Source organism: Nicotiana sylvestris, chromosome 3 (assembly GCF_000393655.2).
Source record: "Nicotiana sylvestris chromosome 3, ASM39365v2, whole genome shotgun sequence".
In the NCBI taxonomy this organism is placed as follows: domain Eukaryota; kingdom Viridiplantae; phylum Streptophyta; class Magnoliopsida; order Solanales; family Solanaceae; genus Nicotiana; species Nicotiana sylvestris.
Window position 1 is genome coordinate 44609742 of NC_091059.1, and position 25638 is coordinate 44635379.

Genomic DNA, 25638 nt, shown 5'->3' on the forward strand with positions numbered 1-25638 from the left:
ACACTATAAGACCCAAGAAGGCCGTCATAAAAGCTAACAACCTGTGTTCGTCCCACTTCTGTCGGTTGCCTTTACTACACAGTTTGAAATCCAGCTTATTGAACCCGCCCTCGTGACCGTATCTAGCATACATGAGGTGGAGACTGCAGAAACCTTTGGCAAGATCTGGATGGTGAAATGTTCGGGGTATTTTCAGAAAATCCAGAAACCGGTGTACCGTGACGGCCCTAGGTGCAATCAAGTATTTGAACCTTAACGGAGCTTCATCACCCCCAATGTATCCCGCTATTTCTTCCAAAGTCGGGGTGAGCTCGAAGTCTGAGAAATGAAATACATTGTGCGCCGAATCCCAGTAAGTGACCAATGATCTGATAATATCGCCCCGAGGCTGAATGTCTAGTAAATCCGGGAGATTTTTCAGATATTTGCTCACTTTGCCTTGCCCCTCCTTGCCTAAGTCGTTCCACCAAAATCGCAACTCAAAAGGGATCTTGGTCATCATTGAAAAAGGTTCGTTTTGTATCGTGCTCATCCTGCACATTTATTTAGGGTGATTAAAAAAAACTTTTATTAGACTCAAAAATTAAAATTATCTAGATCTTTTTTTTTTAAAGATTTTTTTTTTTTGCAAAACGGGAGGTTGGATCCGATGAGAGTTGCCTACGTATCTCGCACCGTGTGAGAATCAAACCGGCGTAGTTCGGTTGGATCAAAATAGGGGAAACAAAAATAAAATCCTTTAAAGAAAAGAAGAATAACTGTTTTTTTTTTTGGAATTTTGTTATATATTTTTAATATATTATTTATTTTTGAAAAGAGACCAAGGAAATACTTATACATTTTAAACTTCCCTTTTTTTCATTTTTTAAAGTTTCGAAAATCTTTTAAAGAGGTACTACAAATGAAACAATAAATTAAATTTTTTTGATTTTTGTTTTATTTATATGTATTTTGGATTTTGAAAGCGATTAAAAGGAATAGTCAAACTGAAAGACAAGCTTGGTTTTTCATTTATATATATATATATATATATATATATATATATATATATATATATATATTTCAAAAGAATAAGTAATTATCTCCCTACCCTGCTATTCTCCTCTTTTTTTTTGAAAATTTTTCGGAAACCGGTCGACATGCAGATCTGAAGCAAATAGATGCGCAAAACAAATGGGATGCAGCAGGATGGTTTTTTCATTCCAGGTTGCCTGTCCTAGACGGACCCAACCCCTGTGTTGAGTCCCCTATGTCAAATGCAACATGATGCAGATAAGCGTTCCTACTAGGGATCTGGCATGAGGTTTCGTTATACTAGGTTTATAACCTGGGTAGATGTTCTAGACTGTGTACCCGAGCGGACAACTCGAGTCGAGGAGGGGCAACTTACCGGGAACCAAAAGGTCGTCCGGCTTCGTAACTTATCCGTCCTCTTTCTTATTTCAGGTATTGACACTAACAGAATAGGGAGTCTCGACCAGCGAGCTTCTCCCCGGTGGTGAAGAGAGAAGGGTTCGGCACAGTTTATATACATTTCAGATAATATCAAAGCACTAAAAAAAAACATTGCAGCACATTTTGTCAAAACATGCAATAAATATCAGATAATAAAGCCAAATTTAATAATTATTCTAAGCTCGAATTCTTTAACCATGAACCGGAGGTTCTGGGTTCTATAATCCCCAACAGAGTCTCCAGAGCTGTCACACCTCCTTTTTGCACGCCCCGCCCCGAAGGGTAGAAAATGCGCGAGGGAGTTTTTCCAATTTAAGTGACAATATTCGAAATGGGATTATTTATTTTAATTCAGAGTCGCCACTTGGGAAAGGTTTGGTTTTTGGTGTCCCAAGTCACCGGTTTATCTTGAATCCCAAATCGAGGAAATTTTCGACTTTTCCAAATGAAGTCTGCGAACCAGAAATTCTAAGTAAGGAATTCTGTTGACCCGAGGGAAGGTGTTAGGCACCCTCGAATCCCGTGGTTCTAGCACGGTCGCTTAAATTGTTATAATGGCTAAATATCTGATTTAAATACATGTTGTGACTTATGTGCTTTTATTAAGTTTAAACCGCTTTTATTATTATCATTTATTTTTATAGAATTGCAACGTCGTGAAAATGCATCTCGAACCACGTCACAATCAATGCACCCGTGGTCGTCGACACATTTTGACTCCGTTGAGATTCGGATTTGGGTCACATCAATGTGCACCCGTGTTTAAGAAGGTTAAATTATTAAAGGTGCGCCTAAAGCAACTAGCGTATTGTTATTTTGGGAAGGCCGTAAAATTCGCTAAACGGCCTGTCCCGAATTCTAAGTATTTTAATATATACATTTAGAGGGCCCCGCAGCTTATGCATTTTTGTTTGTCGAGGCTCGTCTCGTTATTTAAAAAAAAAAGGGGATATCCTAAAGTGGCTACATTTCTATTATGTTTGTTTCTAAAAAATAGAGAGGAAAAGGTACGTGCTAATTCAATTGCATGCTTTTAGCCAAATCCGTATTTCCTGTTAATCATCCAATTAGTTGTTTACAAGATGAAGAATGCCATATCTCGTGGAACCTGCTTTTAATTTGATAAAAAATTACATACAAACTGATGAAATGCTACACTTACATCCAAACATTTCTTGAATTGAATTTAAATAGACTTATTTAGGCTAGATTAAGGGAATTAACTACTAGGCATTATTACTAATGGGGATTCGAACGTGATCCTATATACTGCCTAACGGGACCCGATAAAGGAAAAATAAAACAGAACAGCATTGTGTAAAGTGGAAGTATTCTATCCTATGCATATCATTATAGCTAAATAGGAATCTGGTCAGTCACTATGTCAATTATCTGTAGATTCTGTGTACTGTACAATTACATACCTCGTATCAACAAACAACTATAAACTAAGACGCAAGAGACCAAAACTCAGTTAAGTATCAATTAACTAATCTTTTCATGCTATTGAATTACAAACTAATCAATTATACAAAAAGAAATCAATATACCATGAGTATTACAACAGATATTTAAACTTCTTCAACTTCTTTCATTTCATGCTCTCAAACTGTTACAGTTACACCAATATGGGACTCGAAAAGTGTACCTGGATACTGAAATGCAAAGAAGAAGTGGAAGCAGAAGAGTCAGCAGCATCAGCAACAAGAATGGCAGTAACAACAAAGCGACACAGCAGCAATGACAATCCCAGACAAAACAGACCAAAGCAGTAAACCAATGGTACAGTACTCAATGTCGATCTTTTCAAATACTCAAGGAAAAATCCTAAAACTTGATAGAAGCAAAAACAAACTGGGTCCTGGATTTCAGACAACGAAAGGATGAGGAAAGGTAGTGTTTTTGGTTCCAGACGAACAAGAATTTATTTTCTAAATCTCCCTTCCTGATTTCTGAAAACTCTCTTTCTAACTCAGAAGCTGTTTCTGTCTGGTTTCAGCTTCTCTTTTGTATGTGTGTGTGTATTTGTGTCTGTATGTTTGTATCTATGTTTTCTCAAAAATCCCCTCCTCTTTTTCAAAAAAAAATTCTCCTCTTTTATTAATGGAAGTTCCCCTCTTTTATAGCCTAACATCAGGCTATTCACAGCCTGTTAAAACACATCAGAACCTATTCCTTTTTAGCTGTTTTTCCAACTCAAACATTTAAAATTAGGAACCCCCATCATATTCCCTGACAGTCCTCTTTTAACATTTATTAAACTAAAAGCAGGCCAGGGGCAGCAAGAATATAATCTGACAGCATATGCTGTCAAACTATTTTAATCAAAAAGGGCCTTTATGCACATGTTGTGCACAAGTGCACATGCCCCCCTCCCCCAATTCAAATTGCAGTTACAGACCAGACCCTTAAGTTTCTGATTCAAATACAACAACTATAAGTAGTCATTACTCAATTCCTAATTTGATTTAAGTAGGACTTCAGCAGAAAAAACCTAATCAAATTATTGTCATTCAAAGCTTTGAACTTATTGACGATGTGTATCGACTCGACTATACTAATGGTAACATATACAGTCGAAGCTAATGAATCAGAAATCTAAAAGTATCAACAAGGATTCAAATTGTACTGACTACGCAAAAGTTGTACTGGGGAATCAGTCAATTTCAAAGTTCAATTGACTGTACAGTTCATATACATATACACATTATCAGTGAATAGAAGACAGACTCGATCAAACACATAGGTGGACAAAAACAGTTTGATAAATGTTAAAAGACACAAGTTAAACAAAACATTTGGCCATACGAATAAACCCTTAACAACACATGTACTGAATAAAGAAAAGCAAACAAACTTACCTTAAAATCTTTGAAAGAAAAAATTAGAAAAATCAGCTCGTGTTTGAACGGACCCTTCTTTAGGGTTGAACGGACTTTAATCGAAGTGTTCTCAGCTGAGAACACTTCGATTAAGGTCCATTAGACCCTAATCACTTTAGCTCTAACGGACACAGGCCAGGCTTGGGGTTTCTAGGGTTCATAGATGGTAGATTTGGGATTTGGGTTTCCATGGTTAGATTCGGACCAAACCAAACATGGTTTGGTCACGAGGGAGGTCCGGGGACTATCTGGTATGAAACTGGGGTACATCGGTGTAAGTTGAGGTTCTGCTCGAATCTTCAACTTGGATCTGATTCGAGGAAAAAGGATAACAGATCTATGCTCAGGGTAATGAGGTGGTCCTATGGTGTCAAGGAGGGGGTCACCGGCGTTCATGCCGCCGGGATTTTGGTGAAGGGAAATGGGGGCGGCTCTAGGGTTCCGGGGTTCTGTGAAGGGGACGACCTAAGGCAGGGGGGGGGGGTTTGGTTTAGGCGCGGGGTGAAGGGGGAAGGGTTTATATACGGGGTAGATAATTGTGTCTGGGCCGTTGGATTGAACGCGATCAACGGCCTGGATCTGAAGGTCTAACTGAAACGATGTCGTTTAGCTTACTAGGGGTTGGGTTGGTCCGGGTGGAACGGGTCGGGTTTTGCCCGTGGGTATGGGAAATGCGATCTTGGCCGTTGATCATTCTGAGATCAACGGCCCAGATCAGACCATATCAAAACGATGTCGTTTGGAAGCTCCTGAGGTCAGCTGGTCTGGACCCGGGCAAACACACGTTCTGGGCTTGATTTTGGGCCTCAGATAAAAATGGAAACAGGCCCAAATTTGATTTCAACCCAATTTTGCACTCTTTTCTTTTATTTTATTTTTTTAAAACAAAACCTAATTAAACCAAATTAAAATTCATTAATTAAACACTTAATACAATTATTTACACACATATATTAAAATATTTAAAGTAGGTAAAATCAAACAAGGCAACAATCAGGACAAAGATGCATATTTATGATTTTCCATTTAATAACCGGATTACGGTTCAAACTACGCATGACACACATTTTTTGTATTTTGTTTTAATAAAAATAAAAATGGGCCAAAATCATAAATAATTAACAAAGTGCCACGTAAAAATCCAGAAATTGTACAGCAAGACCAATTGCTATTATTTTCGTTTCTTTTTGGAGTGATTGTCGCGAAAACAAAAATCACGTGTTCACAATGGTCAAATTGTAAAATCAAGAAAGTGAATTTCGAGAAAGAAGTAAAGTAAAGAGTATATTTCAATAGTACTTGAGATCTGTCTTTACAAATCAAATTTTGTGTCCTTATATAGGAATGTACAATTGTAATGCTTTTTCACGTAATTTGGATTTATTATGGGCATTAATGATATTGATTGCTCATTATCTTGGATATCTATAACTGGCATATTTATAGCTATAAATACCATAGAACTATTTTGATTCTCCTTCCATGTTTACTTCTGGTTCATGTATCTTTCCTTCCTTTTGTTCTTTATTCATTCTGTCCTCGTCTCTTCTTTGTCAACGGTTAGGCCGGGTTCTCTTCTCTGTACCATCTCATGGGTGTTTCTCCATGTGCCTTCTTCTCCCAATTAATTCTTTTAACTGAGGATGTCACTTGTTGCTATATCATTATTCCACGTGTCATGCTATGTCATCATTCCAATATTCCATGTGTAAAGCCATTTTTCCACCAATACAGATAGTCCCCCCACTTTCTGAATATTCAGAAAGTGGAAAGTTTTTATGGCGGGAATTCTATTCCACCATTTTTCGAATACAATCATGTCTCCTTCATAACTGATGTGATGCATATCATGTCCATTTAATGTCCATGCCACGTGGCTTCTACCGATTGGTTCTGCAGTTCCTTAGCGCTTTTTAGGGCCTTTCTGAGGTTGTGCAGTCATGAAGTGACGGTTCTATTATGACGCTTCATAATGACCTATTGGTCATGTCTTCTTATAAATAATCCACTCTTTTTGGATTTCTTGAAGTCTTTCATCTTTCATATTCACCTCCGTCTTTTTGTTTTACACTCTTCTGCATCTTTTTCCTATTTTTCTTTGGACAATCATGTCATCCCTAGATCCCATAAGATTGTAATTACTGACGAGTTTTGTTTCTTCTAATGCTCCCACTAGAAGTAGAAGGGGTGATAGGCTGTGTAGTCTTGGTTCTATATCTAACCATAATTCCTCTTCTCAAAGTAGTGCTACTAATCCATCTTCCTCTAGACCTAAGGCTCCTATAATCCCTAGATCTTCTTCAAGAAATAGGGATTCAACTGAAACTATGCGTGAACCCACAGTTGTAGAAATTGTTCCTCAAGAGTTTTCCTTTGTAATTGATCGTGCATCTATAAGAAACCAAGTTTCATAGCCTCACTTAATCGTGATGACCTTTACCCAAGTTTGATTACTACTGGTCTTCTTTCTCTTGTTCGAATAAAATGTTATTGGAAATCTGATTTCCCAATTTTAGTTCCTGGTGCCAACTAGAGAATTACTTTTTACCATGTCGGTATTTCTTTCGTCTATACCTATCCTTTCGCTCTAGGGTTAAAACCCCCTATTGATCCGGTGATCCTTGAGTTTTCCTATTATTTCAATGTGTGTCTTGGCCAGATTGGCCCCATAGTACGGAGGGTTATTGCATGCCTTCGTTATTTGGCAGAACTATTTTTCGTGCCTTTTACTTTTCGGCACTTGCTTTACTTATATTCCCCTAAGCTATTTCGTAAAGGTGTACTTTCTTGCGTGGTTAGAAGTAAGAGAGTTTTGGTTAGCCCTGAAGATGATCGAGATTATGGCTGGTATGCCTGTTTTGTCGCTGCTCCCACTAGTGGGTTAGTGGGTGAAGAAAACATGCCTTTTCCAGATAAATGAAATTTTGCACGTATGTTTTTCCTCTTTTGTTTTTGTAATATCTCAAAAGACTTTATTATAATAAAATACCCAACCCTTCAGCATCTATGGATGTTTTTGATGAAATTTTCAACTTTCGTGCTTGGGTAGAAAAGATTTTGACTGCTGCACCTATAGAGAAGACGTCCTGAAAATACCTTTCTCAAAATTTTAGCTGGAAAGTAAAGACACACGGTTTTTTTTACCTTTATTGTTTCTTCCTTTCTCTCTCTTGTTTATTTAGATTTTCACATGTTTCTCCTTTTTACTAATGTTTCCCATTTGTGGCATTAATCCCGCATTTGTTCCCTCTACCAGACTTTCTGTGAGTCTTGCTCAGGGATGAATTTTAAGTGCTTCTTATTCTAAAAGGAAAAGTGATAGAGCCCATGGATCTGAGGGTGAAGAAGAACCAGAGGAGTGTTCTTTAGCGTGAAGACCCCGGGTCAAGAGACGCGTAATTTCTGATGATGAAGCCACTCCTTCTCATGACCCTCCATCGAGTTCAGTCCCCTTTAGACTTTTGGATGAGCTAGAGAGTACCCCTTTAATGGTTTCTGATGATGATGTTGTTGACCCTCCCCCAAGTTCTGTTGATAGTTTGTTTGCTAATGACATCAAGTGTAATGAAACTCCCGGGCCTGTTTCTGAAGAACTACCCCTTGCTACACTTCCAATTTTGATTTCCATTACTTCTCCCGTGTCTTTACCTGTTTCTCCTCCTATTGTTCGTCCCATAATTGCATCCACCTCATCTGCTATTCATGTGGCTGCTTCTCATGTATAGACTGGACCCTCTAGCAGCAGGTTGACAACGAAAAGAATTATTGTGGAAGTCCTTGAAGGTGGGAGTTTACTAAAGAAATCGGGTCAAGATGATGTATGGTTAAAGCCTTTGTTTGGTCCCGTAGAGAAGAAGAAGTTAGAAAGCATAGCTCCCTGACTTGGATGAATGATATCGTTCATTCTTCTTTGAAGGTACAATCTTTATTATACTTCCATTCCTTTATCTTTCTTATTCATGAACTTTTCTTTTTTTTTCACAGATCAACTTGATTAGCACTAAACTTATGAAAAGGAATTCTCAAATGGAGCAGCAAGAGGTAGACTTTTGTACCGAAACTGATAACTAGAATGGTCAATTCGAAGGTCTTCAATTGGAGAAAGAGAGTTTGGCGGAAGAAAAGAACGCCTTAGAGCAATAAATGAAGATGGTTGCTGCTGGATTAGCAGTTGAAAAATCTTCTTTTAGCCAAGTTGGAAAAGACAAGGATATACTTGAGTCCTCTCCGAGGCGACTGAAGATATAAGGAGTTTAAGGGAACTCTTTAATTAAAAAGAGGTGTATACGGGAGAATTATTTCAAACATACTCAAGCGTAAGAAGATCTATGTACCTCTACTAATAAGATTAAGTTCTTGGAAAGTTCTCTTACTCCTTTGAAGACAGCTTATGATGCCTCTGAAGCAGAAAAAGAAGAGTCAAGATCTAAAATTGATCAATGGGAGAAGGACTATAAGATTATCGAGACAAATTGTCATTAGATGTGAGCTAGGACTTTTTAAACACTCGCCTCGAGACTCTAATGGAAGCCAAACAGTAGGGTTTTGACCTTAATGCTAAGATTGTTAAAGCTGAAGAAGCAATTGATAAAACTCAGCAATGTCAAAGCTTTTCTTCACCTAAAGATGAAGGTCCCACAGGTGATGGCCTTGTTTCTGGTGAAGCTAATGTCCAAGACTCTTCTTCTCAAGTTGACACTTCCACTCCCATTAATGATGCTCCCATAGATGATGCTCCTTAGTTTTTTCTTGCTTTCATGTTTGTTCAACTTTTGGGAAGTTTATTTTCTTTTTCGGAAGGTTGTTTTTTGATTACCCCTATCTTGTTTTGGGGTTTAATGACAAACAATTACCTATGTTTTGCCCAAAGTTTAATATATCATCTTCGGTTACTTTCACCATTTATTTGATATGTGAGCCTTTATTTTGCTCTTTGATATCTGAACTTGCATTTAGAAATGCTTTAATAATATGTGATTTTGATAAACACAAACTTTTATAAAAGAGGGCCCTTTTATATAAGCGACACTGATGAAGATGACATCTCATCTTCATTTTGGTGTAAATTTTGCAAATGATTTTCTCTATTATTTGTACATTAATGTCACAACTGCTTTCTTTGTAGCAGATTTTCAGATACAAAATCGGGTTTATTATCCCGTAACTAATACAAAATCAGGTTTGTTATCATGTGACTAATTTTTGGCCTTAACCTAAAAACTCGTAGGAACTTGAAACGTATCTTGTGTCCTTCTTGCGAGTTCACACCTTCTCAAGGTTGCTTCTAGGTTTTTTATTCAGGCTTGATTTTTGACATTTTGGCTTGAGTTTTGACTCTTAGCTTCTTTTCCTTTATGTATAGTCCCTCCAGTGTTAAAGCTTTGAAGTATGAAATCTCGAACTCCTAGATTGTTCCTTCCTTTTGGTCCATTCCCTGAAAAGGAAAATACACACGAGGCTCGGAGGTATATGTTTAGATGATGACTGCTTAATCCCTCTTTTCCATCAGAAAGGTTGTAACCTAGACCAGGAATAATTCAATATTCCGCATGTCTTTCGGGTCTAATATCATCATTTGGTACGGGCTAGCTTTTTGTTTATCATCTAAAATTGTTAGTAAAATTCAAAAACTCAAAATAAAATTATATCTGAGTGATGACTGATCGTGGGTACTTCCTTTGCCTAGAAATATTACTTCTTCAAATGAACAGTGTTCCAATGTGATGGTAGTATGCTGCCATCCATGGTTTCCAGCTCATACGCCCCTTTTCCAGCGATGCCTCGAGCCTTGTAAGGGCCTTCCCAATTTGGACTTAACTTACCCGCATTAGCCATTGTCGTTGACCGAAACACCTTTTTGGGGACGAAGTCTCCAATCTTGAAGTACCACAGATTTGCTTTCCTGTTGTAACATCGTTCAATCATCTGCTTTTGAGCCGCCATCCTTATTAGCGCAACTTCCCTCCTTTCCTCTAATAAATCCAGACTTACCTGCATTTCTTCTTCATTTGCTTCCTCAATAGCATGTGTGTATCTCATGCTTGGTTCACCTATTTCAACAGGAATTAGGGCTTCAGTGCCATAGTGGAGTGAAAATGGAGTCTCGCCCGTACTTGTTCTGTAGTTGTTTAATAAGTCCACAATACTCCCACTAACACTTCTGGCCAATTGCCCTTTGACTTCTCTAATCTTTTCTTTATGCTATTAATATTAACTTTGTTTGTTGACTCAGCTTGCCCATTAGCTACGGGATGGTAAGGCGAGGATGTAATCCGTTTAATCTTCCAACTCTGAAAGAACTCTGTGATTTTTGTGCCTATGAATTGCGGGCCATTTTCTCACACGATTTCCTTTGGAACTCCAAAATGATGGATAATATTTCGCCCAAATAAAGTCCCTGAATTCTTTTTCTCGCACCTGTTTGAAAGCTCCTGCTTCTACCCATTTTGAAAAATAATATGTTAAAACCAATAGAAATCATACCTTTCCTTTGGCTTGAGGTAACGGACCTACGATATCCCTGCCACACTTCATGAAAGGACATGGCGCGATAACTGAATGTAACAATTCTGCTAGGCGATGCATGTTATTGGCATATCGTTGACATTTATCGCACTTGGCTATAAAGTTTTCTTCTTCTTTCTCCATTTTTGGCCAATATTATCTTGCTCTTATTAAAGTATTCACCAATGATCTTCCCCCAGCACGATTGCCATAGTGCCCTTCGTGTACTTCCCTCATTACATATTCTGTTTGTGAAGGACCAAGGCACCATGCTAAAGGTCCACCAAACATCTTTCGGAATAAGTTTCCACGAATTAAGCAATACCAGGCAGCTTTTTGGTGAAGTACCTGTGACTTTTTCTTGTCTTCGGGCAAGATTACGTACTGCAAAAAATTGACAAACTCGTTCCTCCAATCCCAAGTTAAATTATTAAAATTTACCTCGTTCTTGACTTGATCAAGTATCGAATGAAACAAATGTATTACAATAGCATTTTCTGCATTTGTTACTTCCGTAACAGATGCGAGATTGGCCAACGCATTTGCCTCTGTATTCTCTCCCTGGGTATTTGAACAGTTTTTCACGATTGAAATTGTCTACCTAGTTCACATACCTTTTCCAGGTATTGTTGCATTCGTGCCTTTCTTGCTATGTAAGTCCCCTGCAGTTGGTAACTACAAGCTGCGAATCACTTTTGATTACAATCTGTTCTATGCCAAGTTCTCGTGCTATTTCCAGACCTGCAATCAAAGCTTCATACTCTACTTCATTAGTAATGATAGTATAACATTTTATTGCTTGTCTTATGATTTCTCCTGATTGTGGAATTAGGACAATACCTAAGCATGCTCCTTTTACATTCGAGGAACCATCAGTAAATAAAGTCCAAGTCACTGGTTTAGATCCAATAAATACTTGTAATCCCTTTTCTGCTTCATGAACTAAACTTGTGCTAAAATCTTCTACGAAATCTGCTAAAACCTACAATTTTATTGCAGTTCTGGGCTGGTATGTGATATCATACTCACTGAGTTCTATTGCCACTTAGCTAACCTACCAGATAGTTCCTGGTTATGCAATATATTCCTCAGGGGGGAAGCTATTATTACGGAGATAGGATGACATTGAAAATAACTCAATTTTTTAGATGCCATAATTAGTGCTAAAGCATGTTTTTCTAGATCAAGGTATCGTGTGTCACTATCTAAAAAAGATTTACTAACATAATATATTGGAGATTGTTTACCTTTATCCTCTTGTACAATAACGCACTTACCGCCACTTCTGACACATCAAGGTAGATAAGCAGCCTTTCCCCGTCTTTCGGTTTGGCTAGCAAAGACAGATTTGAAAGATATGATTTTATGTCCTTGAGGGCTTGTTGGCATTCATCAGTCCATTCAATTGATTCTACTTTTTCAATACTGAAAAAGAATTTAAAACTTTTTTTTGATGATTTTTAAATAAATCTCCCTAGTGCTGTTATTCTTCATGTTAATCTCTGCACTTCCTTTTTACTTGAGAGTATATCGGGTATTTCCTCTATAGCTTGATTTGTGCAGGATTTACTTCAATTCCTTTGTTAGAAACATGAAAACCTAAAAACTTACCTAAAGATACGCCAAAAACACATTTTTTTTGGATTTAGCTTCATATTGTACTTGCGGAAAATCTGAAAAGTGTCCGACAAATGCTAGAAATGATCTCCTGCCTGTGTCGATTTGACTAGCATATCATTAATGTAGACTTTCATAGTCTCTCCCATATGTTCTTGAAATATTTTAGTTACCAATCTTGGTATGTGGCTCCAGCATTTTTTAGACCAAAAGGCATGACTTTGTAATAGTAAGTCCCTCTGTCTATGATAAAGGAAGTTTTTTCTTTATCTGTAGGATCCATCTTTATTTATTTATATCCTGAATATGCATATAAAAAACTTAAAAGCTCATGTCCTACGGTAGAATCAATTAGTTGATCTATGTGCAGCAAAGGGAATGAATCTTTAGGACAAGCTTTATTTAAGTCAGTATAATCTGCACAAACTCGCAATATCCCATTTTTTTGGTACTGCCACAGTATTAGCTAGCCAGTTAGGATATTTTACCTATCGTATTGATCCAATTTTTAAAGTTTTTGTACCTCATCCTGGATCACCTAATTTTTGAAGGATCCTTGCTTCCTTTTCTTCTGCTTGATAGGTGGATATGATGGGTCTTCGTTCAGTTTGTGAGTCATCACCTCTTGCAGTATACCTGTCATATCTGAATGCGGCCAAGCAAAGCAAATTGAGTTAGCTTTTAAAATTTCAATTAACTTACCTTTCATTTTTGTGCTCAGGTTTACACCCTAAAAACTTTTCTGTCCAACCAGTGTTTAAATAGCACCACCGCTTTGAGTTCTTCGGTAGTTGTCTTAATATTTTCACTTTCTTCTGGCTCTTGTGCTGGAATGCCTTCAGTTGAGGTTTGTATTGCAACATCCTCAACTGAATTCTATAACTGCTATTTCTTGCCTTCCACCTAGTTCATTGTGCTGGTAGCAATTACATAATTGATACTCCTCGAAGCTTGTTAATATCCACGGATTTGATGAATCCCTCACTTTGAAGGAAATTTGATAACTTGATGCAATGTGGACGGTACAACATCCATATCGTGAATCCATGATCTTCCTAGGATTATATTATAAGCCATGTCTGCATCTATCACTTGAAACTTTCTATCCTTGATAACCCCTTCTGCAAACGTAGCTAGCACTACTTCTCCTTTTATGATAACACTTGAATTATCAAACCCAGATAAAGTTCGGGCCTTTGGTATCACCTTGTCGTCAATTTGTATTTCATCCACCACTCTTAGTAAAATAATATTTACGGAACTACTTGGGTCAATCAAAACTTGTTTTACGTTAGTATCGTGTAAAAGTAAGGATATTACTAGTGCGTCATTGTGAGGAATCATCAAGCCATCCGCATCTTCATCATCAAATGTTATATTATCTCCTTCCAAAGTGTGACGTATTTTCTTCCCATGAGTGACTGTGACTTTTGATGTCTTCTTTGTTGCTGTATAAGTCACATCATTGACCTCGTCTCTCCCGGTTATTACATTGACTGTTCTTTTTAAAGATGGGGGTTTTGGGGGTTCTTGTCTATTCTTCATATATGATTGCCTACCTTTCTCGCTGAACAGGTCAGTTAGATAACCTTGCTTCAATAAATGCTCAACCTTTCCTTGTAGTAACCTGCAATATGTTGTTCTATGGTCATGATAGTTGTGAAATTCACTCCAATAATCTTGATATCTTTTGCTCGGATCTAACCTCATTTCTTTAGGCCACCGTACCTTATCTCCCATACCTTTTAAAATAGTCACCAAATCGGAGGTACTAACACTAAAACTATAGTCTCAGATTCTCGTATGTGTGTTGAAATTGTCTCCTCACACATCCCGTTCCTTTCTGAATCTAGGTGAAGAACCTGCATCTTTTCGCCTTGACCTCGATTTGTATTGTAAGTTTTTTTGTTTGGAACGAGAATCTTGACCTGCAGGACCCATATAAGGCTCGTACCTATTTTTTCCGGTCCTTTTTTCTGATTCTGAGCATCTTGACCCTGCTCTTTCATCAACCCTTGGTTGTGCAACTATGTTTTCCTCTGTTCGCAGCTTCGTGTTGTATCTGTTATACACGTCGTTCCAAGTTGTTGCTGGAAATTCTCGCAAACTTTCTTTCAGACTCCTCGTGGCTTCTGAACATTTCTCATTTAGATTGCTTACAAACGCCTTGGCCGCCCAATTTTTAGGTACTCGTGGTAACATCATCCTCTCCCATTGGAATCTATCCACAAACTATCTGAGTAGTTCTGTGTTTCCTTGTTTTACCTTAAAGATGTCTTCTCTCCTTTTTTTTTTAAACTTTTTGAGCCCCCGAATGTACTTTTATAAATGAATCTGCAAGTTCAGCAAAAGAATCAATAGAGTTTTCAGGTAAGATAGAATACCACGTTAATGCTCCTTTCGTGAGTGTTTCACCAATTTTTTTGACCAAAACTGACTCGATTTCTTGCTTAGTTAAATCATTGCCTTTCACGCCAGATGTAAACACGGTTACGTGATGATCTCGTGGGTCAGTTGTTCTATCATATTTTAGAATATCAGGAATTTTAATCTTCTTACGAATCGGCAAAGGTGTTGCACTCGGCTTCCAGGGCTGCTGTGGATATTTATCAATATCTACACCTTTAATCACGGGTGGTACGTCAGGTATTTGTTCTATGCGATTATTTTGCTCTTTTAGCTATTTCTGCAAAGTTAGTACCAAACTTTGTAAATCAGAATTATTTGGTGTACCTAACCTTCCATCACGAGATTCACTGGGAGTTCCTCCGTTTTCTGAATTGGCAAGTCCCGGGCATAGGTTTTCTATGATTGCGGTATTGGTTAGAGGAGGAGTTGGTGGAGCAGTTGGCAATCCCCTAATAAAATCTTAGAGAGCGTTGTTCACGTGTTCTGCGATCAATTGTTTTAAAGCGTCTTGTTCGATAGTTTGCTCGTCCCCTTAATGATCATTCGTGTGTGTTGTTGATCTTTCAGGTGTCCCTTCTCGGGACAGTCGAGGAGATTCTTGTGGTGAAGGGATTTGTGGAGTTTCTCCGTCCTGTGGATTTAGCTGGTTTTTTTCGTTGACAGTTGGCATGATTGCTTGTCATAAAGATAATTTGTAAAGTGAAAAGATTATCAGATTTCCGGTAACTGAACCAATTTGTTTAACAAAAAAATATGTTTCTTGACCAAAGTCTAAATTTAGGAGAAAACAGATTACTAATAGCCAAATTTTACTTCACTTTCACAATGATATTTAAAGAAATTGATAAGTATGGCAAAGGAACTAATTGATGATCAAAATGTAAAATTAAGATAGAGAATTTCGAAAAAGCATTAAAGTAAAGAGTATATTTCAATAGTATTGAGATCTATCTTTACAAATAAAATTGTGTCCTTATATATGAATGTACAATTATAATGGTTTTCCCACGTAATTTGGGTTTATTATGGGCATAATGATATTGATTGCCCATTATCTTGGATATGCATATTTATAGCTATAAATACCATATAACTATTCCGATTATCCTTCCTTATTTACTTACAGTTCATGTATCTTTCGTTCCTTTTGTTCATTATTTATTCTGTCCTCATCTCTTCTTTGTCAACTGTTAGGTCCAATTCTCTTCTCTGTACGGTCTTTGGGTATTTCTCCCCGTGGTTTTTTCTCCCAATTAATTCTTTTAATTGAGGATATCACTTATTTCTATATCACTATTTCACGTGTCATGCTATATCAGCATTCAAATATTCCACGTGTTACGTCATTTTACCACCGATACACCAACTATAGGAGATGATGGCATGTCAGCTAGAAGCGGCTGTGAATCTTGAACAGAAATTTCCGACGTGGTTTAGTTCTAACCCAACAGGGCAATAAGGAGCTGACTACTTTGGCAGAGCTCTCGGGGTCTTGCATTAGAAAAAGTCAACTAAAGTCATAGGTATACGTGAACAATAGAATAAAAGTATATAATAAGTAGAGCAACAAATATATATACCAATGTTATATGAACAGGAAAATAGTAAATACGGAGCTAGTATTTGGCCATAGATTTCCAAATTTATTTTAAAAATTTTGATTTGGGTGAAGTTTGGTTTGAAGATGAAAATGTGTTTGAACATCAGTTCTCATAACATATTTCTTAAATTGATTTTGGAAAAAAATGAAACATGACTTATACCCACAAGTTCTAAAAACTATTACAAATACCCAACAGAATTATTATCAATAACATTTATCATATTATCGCAAATCATAGTCCTGAACATAAATAAATTTGATACAAAAGACCGAGAAGACGAAATAAAATTGTTACAAAATAATAAATGGTGGGTTTTTTATAAAATGTAAAAGTTTAGGACAATTTTTAAAAAATGTAATAGTGATATTTTGGCCCAAAACAAGCTATTGAGCTGGTTTTGGGATTTGAAATTTGGGATTTGGAATTTTGCCAAAATGTAAGCAAAATCTATGGTCATACATATATTTGCCAAATAAATTCCAAATTTATTTTGGCAAAATTTATGGCCTAGCGGTCCTAAATCAAGTGATAAGGATCACTTTGTAAATTCTGACAAGGATCATTTTTTTTTATTTTTTTGGTTCGTTTTTGAGTTAAAGAGAGTTTCCTTTCTCTTTCAAAAAGGTGAGGGGGATTGTTTCCCTACCCTAAAAGTTTAAGGAGGTAAGGTGAAATCTAGTCTAAAACTCACCAGGTACTTCTCGTAACATCACCGACATGCGATGCGAGTATGACCTTCCTCTTTTAGAAAAATGTAGTAATTCATAGTATTTCATACACATACACGAAAGACATAACCCAACAGGCGCTACGTATTACATTTTGATGAAAATTTGAAAAAAACAAATACTATTAGTATATGTTTGCATTCAACTTTGTAGGATAGGATGAAGAAGTCTACTTCATCTCGGTCTTGATAGCATTGACCAACTGATCAAAGGCCTCGCCCCACGCATTCTTCATATCAACGCTCCACATATCTGGAACAGCTTCTTTGATTGTCTCCAACAAGGCAAACTTTGTTACCTGTCAATTCAAACATTCTTCCGTCATTTATTTTGTCAATTACACACTCGAAAGTTGGCGCCTTTAGCTATCAAATTAAATTTTTAAGGCGGAAAAAGAAAACTAAAATCAATTATGAGAGAAATTAGAGAAAAAAAATAAAAAACACGAGATTAATTTGCATGAGATTATTTCGAGTATTTATAATTATAGCGGAAACATTGTAAGCCCCTTTAGTGATACAAGAGCCAAAAGAGTATTTTATAATTCTAGTGGTTATAAAACATGACAGATAACTCGTTAGTCGAGAAACCATCTCCCGAATGCCTAACAGAGGCACTCACCAATTTTTTAAAATATCCTTAATGTCAAAATTAGTCATCTTGGACCGTTGTTGATTTTTCAATGCAATTTTCGTGTTGTTGTCTCTTTATAGTTTTTGAAATATTTAATTTAAGCTTTTTATTTGAAAAAGAAGTTTTGATAGATTTGATTTCGGACACTAATTAATCAAAAAGTCAGTTATGTATTACTCCATTAAACATGACATTTATAGTACTAAGAAGATCCATTCTTAGTGAAACATTTTATTTTGTGCTTCACACAACTAAACACTAATTGTGTGAAGTTTTTTTTTTTTGTTTCATAACTTTGTAATTCCAGATTTTTGTGGACCCAAATATGTAAGATATGGGTCCGCAATGAGAAAAAAAAAAGACCTTACACAATTAATATCAATCGGGTGAGACACACCATAAAATCACTCATTCTTACTTGAAAAGGGAAAATCGTTTTGGTACGTCAAGTATAGCCTAATGCAAGGGAGATTATACCTCAAAATGCTCATCAACGACGCCGTATTTGAAGTGCGTAGCACCCAACTTTTTGAGAGTTGAATCCCTCACCACTACTTTTCCTGCTTTTCTAAGTTGAACTGCGGCTTCACAAGTCTTCAGTGAAACAAATAAATGAAAAAAAGATTGACATCAGTGTATAATACATTAATCATGTTGTATTTAGCTTAGCTGATTTAACGAAAAAGGTAAAGAACGTAACGTAGAGAGGAAGGAGTAGCAGCTAACTGTAACGATATTGTTACCATAACAAAGACAGACTTAGCATGAGGCTTGAGTTTGGCATTTTGCCCCAAGGGCACATTTGAATCTTTGAGGAATGAGAACAGTTTCTTAGCCGATGGTGCAATCTCAAATATCCTAAAAAGCATAAAAAATCCATCCATCATATATTCAAGAATAGGAAACAAGTCAATTCAAATAAACCGATCGAAAGCCTAGAGGTCAACAACAACAACCCGGTATAATTTCACTAGTACGGTCTGAAAATGATAGTGTATACGCAAACTTTACCTCTACCCTGGTGTAGAGAGGTTGTTTTCGATAGATCATCGGCATCTCTGCCTCCAAGAACTCTCTACCTTGCTCTTAGGGTGACTCAAACTCACAACCTCTTGGTTGGAAGTGGAGGGTGCTCACCACTGTCAGACGCGGATTCATGATTTGAGGCTTATTGGTCCATACCGTAATTTTAGATTAATATGCAATAATAACTGGATTCACAGATATTTACAAATATTTAGTGAATTTCTTAATATAAATACAGGGTCTATGCAAAAGTTATTGGGTTCCCAAAAACCCGTATTGTATGCTCTAGGTCCGCCCCTGACCAATGGAACAACCTACTCTTGTCTACCAGTCTAGAGGTCGTGTACACAAAATAGGTCATAAAAAATAAAAGTTTTAGGTCGAAGAATGCGTTATATATATATATGGTTATTTGGACAATAAATAAAGAAAATGACAGAGAGTAGAAACCTGCCACCTTGGTTTAATTCATAAAGATATATATTTTAAACAAATAAATAAAAGCTATAGTTGTGAGTGTGCATACGTACTTGAGAAAGAGTTTGAGACCCCATTCGCCGGCATTCTTCTTCAAGGAATCCCATGACTTGACAACCAGAGCTTCTTGCTCTTCTGTAAAGCTACCCATGATGATCTTTGGGATAAAAAGTGAGTATGTGAATTTCCTGACTGGATATGCATGGTGCTGGGAATACGCTGTGTATATATAGTACTTTGACTGAAGTGCTTAACCTTTCATGGTGATGGAGAGCCCACCACATGGTGTGGAAGATAAGAGTCAAATGGAAAATACAGATGAAAATGAAAACCAGGGACTGGAGGCTGAACATGGTTTTTGATTGCTTTTGTGGGCTTTAGTGAGTGATGACGTAATTGATGGTTTTCTAAATGGTTGACAAATAGCATCAGAGAACGTCTAGTGGGAGAGCAACAGTCAATATATAGAGTTCGTTTTTTATGTTTTAAGGCCAAATACAGAGTGGCCACCTAAAATATCTCAACTAAGGCTGTTTTCTACTCCTTCCGTTTTAGGTAACCTATTTTTTGTTCGTTCCAAAAAAATTTACTCCTTTCTAAATTTAGAAATATTTTAATTAAATTTCTAATTTTACACTTAACGAAAAGTTTTATGACCACGCAAATATTTTAGATCCTTTTTAACTTGTTTAAGGGTACAAATTTCAAAAATCTTTATTTTTTCTTAAATTTCGTGTTCAGTCAAACATGTCACATAAATTGAAACGAAAGGAGTATTAGATACTCAAATACCCACCAAAATGTAATTATTAAACATCTCAGATTTGGCTGACCTCCAATATAGTATTACTTTAGTTTCATCACATCTAATTTAATGATATTTGTCCACTTTCAAATTTAGAATTAAGATTTACTTAGAATAAACCACCTCTTAACACTTTTTAAACTAGAAATTTGTTTAAATCTTGTTGAGAATTTCATTTAACTTTATTCGTTTCCATTTCATTAGTTGCCTATTTGGCCAAGCTTCTTCAAGGCATCAAAAAGTGTTTTTGTTTTAAATTTAAAGGGTTTGGCCAATTTTTATAAAAAAAAAAAGTATTTTTAGGTAGAGGCAAAAGCATTTTGGAGAAGCAGAAAAATGTAGTTTCTCTCCAAAAGCATTTTTGAGAAAAATACACTTAAAATCACATTTTAAATGCTTGATCAAACACTAATGGTTGCTCAGAAGTGCTTTTCAAATTAATTAGTCAAACATAAACTGTTTCTCCTAAAAATACTTTTAATGAAAGTGCTTTTGAGAAAGAAAAAAAACTTCTCAAAATAAACTATTTTTAGAAGCTTGTCCACACGAGCTATAAATCGTGAGCAAAGGCTAACTTTGTGTGTTCTAACTTTGTTTCTTCTTCACGTTAAATTCAATAAAGTCTAAGATTTAACACATAAATTAACAAAAGTCCAAAATGCTTAGGTTTTGTAAATGGTGAAAAATTATACTTTAGACTAAAAAGGGCAAAATACATAAGTAGCCACCTGAGGAGAGGAAACTCGACAAGTAAAGATTGTGACATGTAACAACAACTTCAAATAAAGTATGTGATAGCAGACATGACGAATAAAAGATATAATAGTGCAAACAATTCCAAATAAGTACATCAAAGAAGCCTAAGAGTCTAAGCCGGTTAATTTTTTATATATAAGCCCGAGTATATACTTATCACCTGATCGCTGCCGACTCGACACTACACTATGGTACGAAGAGCGGATCGCAATAGCTTTTACCCGAATAGAGGTCCGGGATCGAATTTCCACAAGGAGCTAGTAGTGGAGTTGTATTTTCTCTAGCCTAGAGTTGTAGTTGTGCTTCTAATGTCACTTCAATCATCTTTTGAGTTTTTGTATTTATAACTACTATTATAAAACTACAGATTAAAGTTAGATTATGCTAGAAGAATATTGTTAAGTTGTAATTAATGGGAAGGAAGAGCACTAGGGTTGTGGCATTACCTTGGTGGCTAATTGACGAGTAGATGTTACTTAGGTTCGATTGACTTGTTTGGGGGTTATGCTATAATCGTTGCACAATTTTTTACCCACTTTCACACCTCTTGGTAGAAAGAATGATTTTACCCAATTGACTCTCTCGAGACCAATTGGGTTGGCAAATTAGACCAACCAACTAGGGTTCAAGTAGGGTGATTACTCTCTCGAGATTTAACCCGTTAATTGGGACTATCATTTCTCATGAGTCCATCCCAATTCCTTGTTGGGTCAATTTTGAGGTCATAAACTCTCTTTCTCAAGAAGAGTTAAACCCACAAAGCTTGAATCAGTGTTTGCAACCACCAATTCTAAATTAAATCATAAAATCAACCCAAATAACAAACACCCATAGTCAATCTAACCCTAGATGGCAACACCCATCAATTACCCACACTAGGGTTGAGCCACAACCCTAGCTAATGGGTTTAGCTACACATAATTAAAGAAGAAACTGAAGAAATAGATGAAGAACTACACATATTAATTAATTACTAAGAAGAAACTACAATAATCTATTGTTAATGGGAAGCAAATATGCCAAAAATGGCTACAACACCAAGCGTAACTATTCTCCTATTCTCAGATCTGACCTCCCCCCTAAAAAAATTGTAAAATATTTTATTTATACTAGGCTGGAAATATTGGACAAAAATACCCTTGTGGGGTCAGTGCGGGCCGCACAAAACGGACCTCGACCGCACTGGCTCTTGAGTTTCAGTTGTTTGATGACTTGAACTGGGGTATGCGGACCGCGTGGGAGTGTACCACGGCCGCGAAGGCAACTGGCGCGGTCCGCGTAGACGTGACCGCGCACCGCATGAGGACAAATGCCCCTTTGCTGAACCCTATGAACGCGGACCACACAGAAATGGAGTGAGGCCGCGAAGCTTCTCCGCGGGCCGCGTGAATCCTACCACGGCCGCGTGACCTTAGGCTCGAAAATGTCCAGTCTCTGAACCTCCTAGTGCGGCCGCGATCATTGTTACGTGGTCCGCACTAGGCCCCTCTTTCTTCACTTCTCTTGGTCTTTGATACTTGAGCACGTTTCACTCCTTTTTGAGCCAATTTTTGACATCTCGCCGCTTTGTCAATCAACCCTGCAATCAAGCACAACTTGTGAGCATTTTGGGACTATTTTTGTATCAATTTATACTCAAAGCATAGGCAAGTAGGGACATAAACACTTTAAAATCCTAACTTATCAACTCCCCCAAACTTAAACCTTTGCTTGTCCTCAAGCAAATAAATAAGACCCACCCCTTAAAGGAACATCCCATTAATTCCAGCTATCCTTAAATAACCTCAACAACCATCAATTGGGACTAACAATTGCCCTCAATACGAATGCATCATTAACACATTTAAAACTTTGAAAACTATGGATCAAGTGCGACAGAAGAGCATCAAGAGTTGGCACATTTCATCAAAGAGCTTTTCTCACTTACTTTGGTCATTGTGGAACCCAAACTCTCACATCTTCAACTCTCCCCAAGCAAACCTCACCTTTTAAATATTGACACACAAATCGAAGCAAATGAAATTTCACTCATCTCTCTCAAAAAGGAAGCTCACAAGTCCGGCTCTAAGTACCATATGCTTGCCCCTTATGTAAGTATTCACTAATGTAAGCTCCCTTCAACTTGAGATCAAATAGGACTTTTGTGGAATCATTTTTTTTGAAGGCTTTTAGGCAAGGGTAGGACATATTTTTATTCATGTGGGTTCAATATTCCCTTAAGCACTTCTTTTGATTCATTTCGGCACAATTTTCTTGGCTCTTTTTGAGGATTTCACTTCTTCACAAGGGGTTAGAGAGACACATTGTCACTCTTTCTTATACAATTCAAAACATTTCTCCTTTTTCTACTTTCTCCACACCTCTTTTTTTCACTTTTGTTTTCCTTGAATCCCTTTTTATTCTTGTTCACATGGGACTTTATTTTTGTCCTTTTTCTTTTCTTGCTTTTTCATTGCCTTCTTTTCTTTCTTTTGTACCTTACTGCTTTGCTTCCTTTCTTGTCTCTCCCCCTAAACTTAGATTTTTTCCATTACTCAAGGAAAGATTTGGCTGCCAAGAGAGGGTAATCGTTTAGAACGGGTATAGGCTTGTAGCATTGGTTCTTAAAAGAAACAAGTTTAAGGCTCAAAAGGGTTAACTAGGGATTATTTCATTGGAAGGCTATAAAATTGTTCAACTTAGCATTTGGATCAAGGAGAGCCTATAATCATTTCTCAAGTCAAATTTCACCTAGGAATTTCGCCTCAACAGATATTCAGGGCAAGTTCTAGACCATTGGCTCGGGACTTGGACTCAAATTTCAATTCCTCACCACACACGCTAGGGATTTGCTAAAGACATCTAGTCGAGGGCCCACAACGACATTAGTTATGATTTAAACACTCAATGATCCAAAAAGACCACACGATGATCGTTTGGTCAACGCAAGAGTCTCAAAGCCAAGATTTTCACCATCTTGAACACAACATTATGTCTTTGACCATAGGATCAAAGGCAAATGTATTAGGCCCAAGTAAAACCTTGCTTGAGGCGCCTTTAACTACGCTTATCAAAAACAAAAGAATAATCAAAGAAACGGACTCAAACCCTTAAGAAGGTTGTCACACCATCTATCATTGGGAAGAGCCACCCGGTTTGCACAATACTCCACCCTTGGAAAGAACCGTGGCATTAAGAAAACCAAGGGCTTATTGGAAACGCCAAAATCAAAACAAGCGGCTACGAGCCTAACTACAAATCTAAAAATGAAAATTTAGCAAAAATAGAAAATATAATGAATATGTACAATAGGGGAGTAGAATATACAACGGGGGATGAATATATACAGAAATATAAAGTTATATACAGCCCAAAGTAAAAAAAAAACACAAAATCAATAAAAATAAACCAAGAATCTATATATATACAGTCATCCAGAAAAAATAGGGCGCACACCTACGAGTAAAAGCTGGCATTGTCCCAATGCCAACTATCAAATAAATATCAAAACATCAGAAAGGATATAGGATCTCCCTAGGCCTGGTCCATCTGTATGGGATCATCAGTGGTCCCCAAGTCCTTTGTATGTATGGGAACCTCAGACTGGTTCCCGATCTCCTGCTAGGACTGGGGCCTGCTCCTGAACCGGCTGACTGATATGTGCATCACTAGAGGGGGTCTCCTGTGGGTCTGGTAGCTCAATAACTTCACCAACTAAACTAGGGAGCTTCCTCTTCTTCCTTGGGGGCCTGGGTGCCTGCTCCTGCTCCTACCGTGGCTGTGGCACTGGTGCTGCTGCTAGGGCTGGATCCCAGAATAACAAGTCTAAAGGCATCTGGTCTGCAATTAGCCTGTCCACATCAGTCCGTAGCACTCTTATCGACTCCTTGGACTCCCTTGACTTCCTCATATTCTTGTGCTCCTTGGCAAGCTCCCTCAAAGCCTTGCCATGTGAATCAACAGCCATATTTAAGGCGTCCAGAGTCCTCATAATCTTCTCCTGATTTTCCAAGAGCTTCTGCAATGTGTCCTCAATGGACTGAGGAAACTGAGTAGTGAAAGGTGATGAATGGGCCTCAACTGTAGCAGACAATGTAGACAACTTGGATGTCGTAGCTGACATATAGTTGTTCAAACTGGCTAGTGTCTGGCTCAACTGCTGGGCCGTGAAAGGATGAGTTCGGGAAGAAGGGACCCCCGTGTCAACTGAAGTACTGGGCCAGCAAAGGAGGAGGGTCTTGGAGGCAAATCATCATCAGTGGTGACCGTAGGCATGGTGGAAGACTTTGTGGGGGGCTCAACCGAAGACACTACCACCACTGGCTCCTCAGACTGGCCAGCTGGAGTAAAGGAAGACGGCTTGTAACTTTTGTCTTTGGGGTTGTCTGGCCCCTTCAAACTGTACCAGGAAAATGGAGCCACAGGTTTTACCTTGACGTCAAACGGTCTCTTCTCCACCTCCAAGTCCCGGAAATACATAGTAAGGGTGCTGGGAAAAGGGTAGTTCCGGTCATGCTCAACCCCTACTGCAGAAATGGTGCGGGACATCACATTTCCCACATTGATAGGGTAACCTGCCATAATAGAAGCAATAAGAACCGCCCGGGCAAGTGGAATAGTCTGATCATGAGTGGTCGGGTCGAGCCGACTGCATACAAATGTCAACCACCCTCTAGCCTCGAAGTTGAAAGTTCTCCGAAGTATTTTGGTCCCTGCTTGTAGCCATTCTTGAAACGTACCCGGGATTGCCAGGTACGAAGCTA

General features: G+C 37.6%; 2 protein-coding genes across 2 annotated transcripts; both read right to left on the bottom strand.

The window, feature by feature from the left end:
* Positions 1–10028: 10028 nt before the first annotated feature.
* Positions 10029–12741, bottom strand: LOC138887289 (uncharacterized). Its single transcript, XM_070169018.1, has 6 exons — positions 12632–12741; positions 12119–12266; positions 11521–11823; positions 11283–11402; positions 11025–11225; positions 10029–10538 (listed from the first exon to the last, which is right to left on the bottom strand). The coding sequence occupies exons 1-6, from the start codon at positions 12739–12741 to the stop codon at positions 10029–10031; spliced, it is 1392 nt and encodes a 463-aa protein (XP_070025119.1).
* A 4470-nt stretch (positions 12742–17211) lies between these two features.
* LOC104242260 (anaerobic nitrite reductase MHB1) lies at positions 17212–19543 on the bottom strand. The gene is made up of 4 exons (XM_009797289.2): positions 19389–19543; positions 18576–18690; positions 18310–18426; positions 17212–17497 (listed from the first exon to the last, which is right to left on the bottom strand). The coding sequence occupies exons 1-4, from the start codon at positions 19484–19486 to the stop codon at positions 17369–17371; spliced, it is 459 nt and encodes a 152-aa protein (XP_009795591.1). The 5' UTR covers positions 19487–19543; the 3' UTR covers positions 17212–17368.
* Positions 19544–25638: the final 6095 nt, after the last annotated feature.

What these genes read in the sequence shown, in the direction of transcription:
- LOC138887289 (XM_070169018.1), bottom strand. Translation starts at nt 12,741, where the DNA reads ATGGATCCTACAGATAAAGAAAAAACTTCCTTTATCATAGACAGAGGG. An exon ending in GGAGCCACATACCAAGATTG is followed by an intron (nt 12,267 to 12,631) that starts GTAACTAAAATA and finishes ATTCTTTTTCAG; the next exon opens with TATTGAAAAAGTAGAATCAA. An exon ending in TTGATCAAGTCAAGAACGAG is followed by an intron (nt 11,226 to 11,282) that starts GTAAATTTTAAT and finishes AATTTTTTGCAG; the next exon opens with TACGTAATCTTGCCCGAAGA.
- LOC104242260 (XM_009797289.2), bottom strand. Translation starts at nt 19,486, where the DNA reads ATGGGTAGCTTTACAGAAGAGCAAGAAGCTCTGGTTGTCAAGTCATGG. An exon ending in GGTCTCAAACTCTTTCTCAA is followed by an intron (nt 18,691 to 19,388) that starts GTACGTATGCAC and finishes TATGCTTTTTAG; the next exon opens with GATATTTGAGATTGCACCAT. An exon ending in CTAAGTCTGTCTTTGTTATG is followed by an intron (nt 18,427 to 18,575) that starts GTAACAATATCG and finishes GTTTCACTGAAG; the next exon opens with ACTTGTGAAGCCGCAGTTCA.